The sequence below is a fragment of the Bubalus kerabau genome, chromosome 17, assembly GCF_029407905.1.
Source record: "Bubalus kerabau isolate K-KA32 ecotype Philippines breed swamp buffalo chromosome 17, PCC_UOA_SB_1v2, whole genome shotgun sequence".
In the NCBI taxonomy this organism is placed as follows: Eukaryota; Metazoa; Chordata; class Mammalia; order Artiodactyla; family Bovidae; genus Bubalus; species Bubalus kerabau.
In genome coordinates, this window is record NC_073640.1 from 52,416,411 (window position 1) to 52,423,343 (window position 6,933).

The window sequence follows — 6,933 nt, forward strand, 5'->3', positions numbered from 1 at the left end:
ACCTCTGAGTTTTAGGGAGTTTGAACCTTGCAATTTAAGTCTGAGCCTACAATACAGGAGACCTGGGTTCAATCTACAATACAGGAGACCTGGGTTCAATCCCTGGATCAGGAAGATCTCCTGGAGAATGGAATGGCTACCCATTCCAGTTTTCTTGCCTAGAGAATTCCATGGACAGAGGAGCCTGGGGGGTTACAGTCCATGGAGATGCTAAAAGTCGGATGTTACTGAGCGACTAACGTGTTCAGGGCTCAGTGAGCTTCCCTGGTTGGTAAATACTCTGCATGTTTTCAGGCTTCCATCATGTCTTAGTTGGTAAACAATCCACCTGCAATTCAGGAGACCCTGGTTCGATTCCTGGGTCAGGAAGATCTCCTGGAGAAGGGATAGGCTACCCACTCCAGTATTGCTGGGCTTCCCTTGTGGCTTAGCTGGTAAAGATTCCACCTGCAATGTGGGAGACCTGGGTTCTGTCCCTGGGTTGGGAAGATCTTCTGGAGAAGGGAAAGGCTACCCACTCCAGTATTCTGGCCTGGAGAATTCCATGGACTGTATAGTCCATGGGGTCGCAGAGTCAGACACGACTAAATTACTTTCACTTTCACCGCATGTTTTCATCCATGGATGTGTTGGCAGGATGATGCATCCCTGAGGATGGCAATAATGTCACATTTGGGAAACCCTCCCAGAGCTGGCCCTACTCATCTCTTCCTTTTAGCTGGGGTTATGATTTGTATCCTTGGCTGTCATGAAACTAATCATAACTATGGTGCTTTCCTGAGTTCCGTGAGTCACCTTAGCACATTATTGAACTTGAATGGTAGTGAGAACCCTTGAGCTTGAAGCCAGCTGGTCAGCAGTGGGAGAGGCCTGGCGTCCCTGAACTTACAGCTGTGTCTGTAACTGAGCCCTGTGTCCTTGACCTGGGGAGTTGGTGTCAAGTCACTGTCCATGGTGGCACTACCTCTTAAATTGTCCGGGCAAAAGTTAAAATGCTTTGAGAGACAAAAAGAGGACTTGATTTTGCTCCTGAGATGAAAGGGGGAGAGGAGAGAGGGGGAAAAGGGTTGAGGTACGGAGAAGTTGAAAGGAGCCAGCCAGGTGGGGAGGACTGTCCTCCATGGGGTGACCCCAGCCCTGTGACTGTCCCCCCCACCCCTGCCACCAGATTTTCAGTCAAGTCTACCAAAGTGAAAGGGTCTGTTGTGAGAGTGGATTTGATTGGAAAGGTATGAAGGAACTGGTAGGGAAGGGAAAATTTCCCCCTGCATCCGTCCTGAGGTCTTGTGGCTGGACTATTAGTAAAATTAACACAAGACAGATTAACAGGAGAAAAAGAAACAAAATTTAGTTTCTGTGCATGCAGGTCTCATAGAAATGGAATCTAAAATGTGGCCAAGGGAATTCCCTGGTAGTCTAGTGGTTAGGACTTGGCACTTTCACTGCTGAGCCCTGTTCAGGGAACTGTTCCCCAGTTTGGGGAATTAAGATCCTGCCAACCGCTTGGGCAGGACCAAAAAAAAAGGGGGGGATTATACTTCATTTGTAAATAAGGATCATTTGAAGAATGCAAGAATTGCAAGAACGCAATCATGGTGGTAGATAGAAATATAATACCTTCATAGATTATGAGAAGGCCTTTGAGGGCTTCCCTGGTGGCTCAGTGGTAAAGAATTCGCCCGCCAATGCAGGAGACATGAGTTAGATCCCTGATACAGGAAAATCCCCAAATCCCGTATGCCGAGGGGCAACTAACCCCCTGAGCCCCTGCTACTGAGCCCAAGCTCTAGAGCCTGGGAGCTGCAAAAAGCCTCAGTGAGAAGCCCGAGCACCACAACTGGAGAGGAGCCCCCACTCTCTGCAACTAGAGAAAAGCCTGCACAGCAATGGAGACTGAGCACAGTCAAAAAAAACAAGCCTCTGACAAAATCTGGGATGTTTCACTATCGTTCATATTATTTTACATTAGAAAGTACTAGCCAAGCAACTAACAAAGAGAAAGAAGTCAGCGGTATGAAGATTATAAGAAGGCAATACTGTCACTATTTGCGTAGAACATGTTCCCCAATCCAGGAGATTCTAATGAAAAACTATGGTAAAACAGTCAGAGAATTCAGTATGTTAACAGGCTATCAAATAAACATGCAGTAATGAATTATTTTCAAATATATGGGCAAGCTTTTAGGAAATATAACACAGGGACTTCCCTGGTACTCCAGTGGCTAAGACTCTGAGTTCCCAATGCAAGGGGCCCAGGTTCGAGCCCTGGTCAGGGAACTAGATCCCAGATGCTACAACTAAGAGCCTGCATGCTGCAACTAAAGATGCTGCCTGCTGCAGATAAGACCTGGCACAGCCAAATAAATACTAAAAAAGGAAGGAAATCTAACACAGATAATCCTCATTTACTATAGAAAAACCATAAAAGATAAAATACCGACAAATAAATGATTAGATCCAATGAAAGACCTACTTTAGGAACTTTCGTTTAAGGACAAACATTAATACTCTTCTGGAGGATACAAAGAAAGTTTTTAACAAATGGAAAAACAGGACTAACTTCCGGGTGGCGCTGTGGATAAAAATCTGCCTGCCAATGCAAGAGACACGATGGGGCGAATTCCACATGTAGCAGAGCAACTAAGCCCATGAGCCACAACTACTGAGCTTGTGAGCCCAGAGCCTGTGCTCCACAACAAGAGAAGCCACCGCACTGAGAAGCCTGTGCACCCCACCGAAGAGGAGTGACCCCTGCTCGCTGTAACTAGAGAAAAGCCTGCACAAAGCCACGAAGACCCAGTGCAGCCAAAAATAAAGAAGTAAATAAAGTTCAATTTTTAAAAAATGGAAAAACGAATCATTTGGATATGTTAGAAATAGCAGTTATTCCAGATCTATTAAATGTAATGTGATTCTAATAAAGAACTTTGTTTGAAATAAGGTAAGCTGACTTTGAGGTTGATATAGTAATAAACATAAACAAAAATAACCAGAACACTCTGAAAATGGAGGATAATGAGATGGGTTTCCCTGGTGGTTCAGCAGCAAGTATCCACCTGTCAGTGCAGGAGATGTGGGTTTGATCCTTGGATTGGGAAGATCCCCTGAAGAAGGAAATGGCAACCCACTCCAGTATTCTTGCCTGGGAAACTTCATGGACAGAGAAGCCTGGTGGGCTACAATCCCTGGGGTCACAGAGAGTGGGACAGAACTTAGTGACAAAGACCATTACCATTACATGTAAAATGAATCAGAAAATTTAAGCTACAGTTTAGTATATGATGAAGAAGCATCTTTAAACAAAGTTAGTAGGGAAAAGCTGGGCTAGTTAGTAACTGGTGTTGGGGCAGCCAGGTAGCCATCTAAAAAAGAAAATTGGATCGTTACTTCATACTGTATGTACATCAGGATAAATTCCATATAGTTCAAAGATTCAAATATGAATAATGAAACCATACACATACATACATACCAAGAAAACCTTGAGATTCAGAATCTTGCAGGTTTTTCTCTTTTTTTTTTATGGCCATGCCTGGAAGCTTGCAGAATCTTTGTTTCCCCACTAGGGATCAAACCCATACCCCGGCACTGGACTGATAAGGAATTCCCCAAATCTGGCAGGTTTAAGAGAAAAGAGGAAACAAAAGCAAAAATCTCCATGCCAAAAGGCTTTCAGGAAAATGTAAGACAAATGACAAGAGGAAAAAATATCCATAACTCATTATAATCTATTATCATATCTCATCTCACTATGTCATTAGTAGTTAGCACAATCGATAAAGAAAGGACAAAATGATTCAGGAGAGAAACAGAGAAAAGATATGAACAGGGGCTTCCCTGGTGGCTCAGTGGTAAAGAATCTGCCTGCCAATACAGGAAACACAGGCTCAATCCCTGATCTGGGAAGATTCCAAAGGTCTTGGAGCAACTAAGCCTGTGCGCCTCAACTATTCAGCCTGTGCTCTAGAGCCTGGGATCTGCAACCCCTGAGCCCACACACCACATCTACTGAAGCCCGCAAGCCTGAGAGCCCAAGCACCTCAACAAGAGAAGCCACCACAATAAGAAGACCAGGCACTGCAACCGCAGAGTAGCTCCTGCTGTCTGCAACCAGAGAAAGCCCACACAGCAAGTGAAGGCCCAGCACAGCCAAAAATAAATTAATAAATAAAATTACATACATACAAGATATGAACAGATAGTTCACAGAAAAGGGAATACATGCGAGTCAAATGAGAGAAAAGCAAATTAAAACTCATGCCATTTTTCAACTTTCTAGATTGGCAAAATTCAGACATTTGATAACACTGTTGGTGAGGCTATAGGGAGAATACCGAGCACCAGCAATTGCTGGTGGGAGCGCAAAGTGGTACAACAAGGATGGAAGGCAACACCGCAATATCTGTAAACTTTCAAATGTGTGCATTCAGCTCAGAATTCTCACTTCTGGAAATCCTACGAACTTACTACAGAGAGTTTCCCAGGTGGTGCTAGTGGTAAAGAACCCACCTGCCAATGCAGGAGATGTAAGAGACACAGGTTTGACGCAGGTTCAATCCCTGGGTTGGGAAGATCTTCTGGAGGAGGGCATGGCAAGCCACTCCAGTATTCTTGCCTGGAGAATCCCATGGACAGAGGAGCCCAGCAGGCTACAGTCCATAGGGTTGCACAGAGTTGGACATGATTGAAGCGACTTAGCATGCACGCACGTACTACAGATATTCTATTTAATAAAGAATCTAAGATGTGCCATTATTTTTATGAAAATGCTGTATTCACCATCAAATGTAAGATAGACCTCAATTTCAGAGATGTCAATATATGAAAACTGCATTTAGAATCAGAGTAATACTGTATTTGTGCCCATGCTATGAGATATGCAGACAAGATTAACTATTACAGCTTTTTATTTTTTTGGCCAATAGAAAATGATGGGAAAAAATCTAAATGCCCATCAGTATGTTCCTGGTTATGTAAATTACAACATAACCACAGAATGGAATGAAATACACCTCTAAAAAAGAATGAGGAAATACAGTGGTTTGGAATGATCCTTAAGTTCTTACTGAAAATGCAATGCATAAATCAATAAATATAATTTGCCAACTTCCGTAATGAAGAAAGCAAAACCAAAAAACCACCCAGCTTTGCATTTACTTGTGTATATATAGGGAAACTGGAAAGACGGAAGTAGTGTGGCTACAGATGGGAATTGTACTAAGCACTGGGTGGAGGGGGGAACAGAGATAGAAGACTTTTCATTGTGCATTTTATATCTGGGGGGCTTATAAATATTTACCAAATAGGTACTAAAAAAGAAAAAAAATCCAGAAATTTCAGGTATTCTTGAATACACAGTTTATCTAATATATGCAGCATTGACTTTGCTTGTCCTTTGAAATGCCTCATAAAACACAAAACCAATCTTACACTAAAAACTTCTATTGAAACTGACATGAAGAAAACTCAAGAGGAATTATCAGAACTGACAAATTTCCAGTTCTCTCCACGGCCTTCCAGTCTTACAGGAATTCCTATTCCTATCACTGCTATTTGATGATTTCTTTCATCACCATGGGTTCTATTGGCAGTTTTTCTTCAGCAGGTCTCAATTTTAGAAAACCATTCTTCACTTCAGTGAAGCAATTTGAAAAAAGACATTTCCACAAGGCAGGGAAAAGAATCTGGATTAACCACAAACTCAAAGGAAGTTAGAAGAGTCATAAGGTTTTGACCCTTTTTCCATTTCTTCTGAGTTTTTCTTGATAAGCTTCCTTTTCCCCCCCAGCTGTGCTTTGCCTTATTCTCACGTACCTTGCAAAATCAAGTTACAGGAGTGGTATATAACATTGTCTTGAAGGCAGAGGTTCTTCTGAAAGTAGTTGCATCATTAAACTATTCTCTACTGATAAATTTATCACAACCAAGTTCTTCTATCAGAGGATTGATAATTTCAGATGCAGTCAGAGTTATACTAAATGTTAAAATATCAAAATCCATCCTCTGTGGATTCCGCTGATATTCGGCGTCAAACGCCGCTTCCCTGGCTCTGCAGGCTTCCACAAATCTCCTGCGGCGTCCTTCAAGCTCCTGAATTCGGCCGGGAGCAATCGGGTAGTGTTCCAGATAGTGGCGGAGGAACTGCTGGTAATTAATTCCTAAAACGCCAAGTGGGTGACGGAGGCGGAGATATGGCAACGCAGCCAGGCCTGGGCCGTTCCCGGGCCTGGACCGGAGTCTGCCTTCGGGACCCTCTTCCTCCGCTGGCTCCGCCAACAATCGGGCGACCTCTGCCATCCGGGCTTCCCTGGCCGCTGCCCCCAGGCCTTCTCTGGACACCGCCATCGGACCTTCCCTGGCCTCCGGCACTGGACCTTCCTCGGGTGAAGCCATCGGACCTTCTCCGGCCGCCGCCATCGGACGGTCCCTGGCCTCTACAGGCTGCGCGGGGGCCGGCTCCCGCCTCCTGCCGCCTACCTCCGCCTGCCGGACGTAGCCGTTGTCATTTGCTGCGCCCGCCCGTGGGACACCTTGGCCCGCGGGCAGCTCGGACATCCCGGATCGCGGGGTCAGCTCGGCCGCTCCCACAAATACTGGGATAACGGCACAACGCGGTTAGCGATGTGCACGTAAGTGCACGTAACTGCGCTTGCGTGAGCGCTGTGCACACTGGTCCACGCTGTGTGTGCAAACCCAGGTGCACGAGAGTAGGGTGTGCTGCTGAAATTGAGCACTGCGCATGCGTCATGCCCGCGCGACTGCAACCTGCCAGGTGCCACCTAGCGGCTGGAAAAGCCAACACGCCTGAAATCTTACCCAGAACGTCTGAGGGCGGTGTGTTAAGTCGCTTCAGTCGTGTGTCCCACTCTTTGCGACCCTATGGACTGTAGCCCGCCAGGCTCCTCTGTCCATGGGATTCTCCAGGCAAGAATA

The 6,933-nt window shown here is 45.2% G+C and overlaps 1 protein-coding gene across 1 annotated transcript; it reads right to left on the bottom strand.

The window, feature by feature from the left end:
* Positions 1–5,343: 5,343 nt before the first annotated feature.
* On the bottom strand, positions 5,344–6,703 carry LOC129631215 (EP300-interacting inhibitor of differentiation 2). Its single transcript, XM_055552067.1, has one exon. The coding sequence runs from the start codon at positions 6,553–6,555 to the stop codon at positions 5,896–5,898; it is 660 nt and encodes a 219-aa protein (XP_055408042.1). The 5' UTR covers positions 6,556–6,703; the 3' UTR covers positions 5,344–5,895.
* Positions 6,704–6,933: the final 230 nt, after the last annotated feature.

Coding starts and splice junctions, on each gene's coding strand:
- LOC129631215 (XM_055552067.1), bottom strand. CDS start 6,555: ATGTCCGAGCTGCCCGCGGGCCAAGGTGTCCCACGGGCGGGCGCAGCA.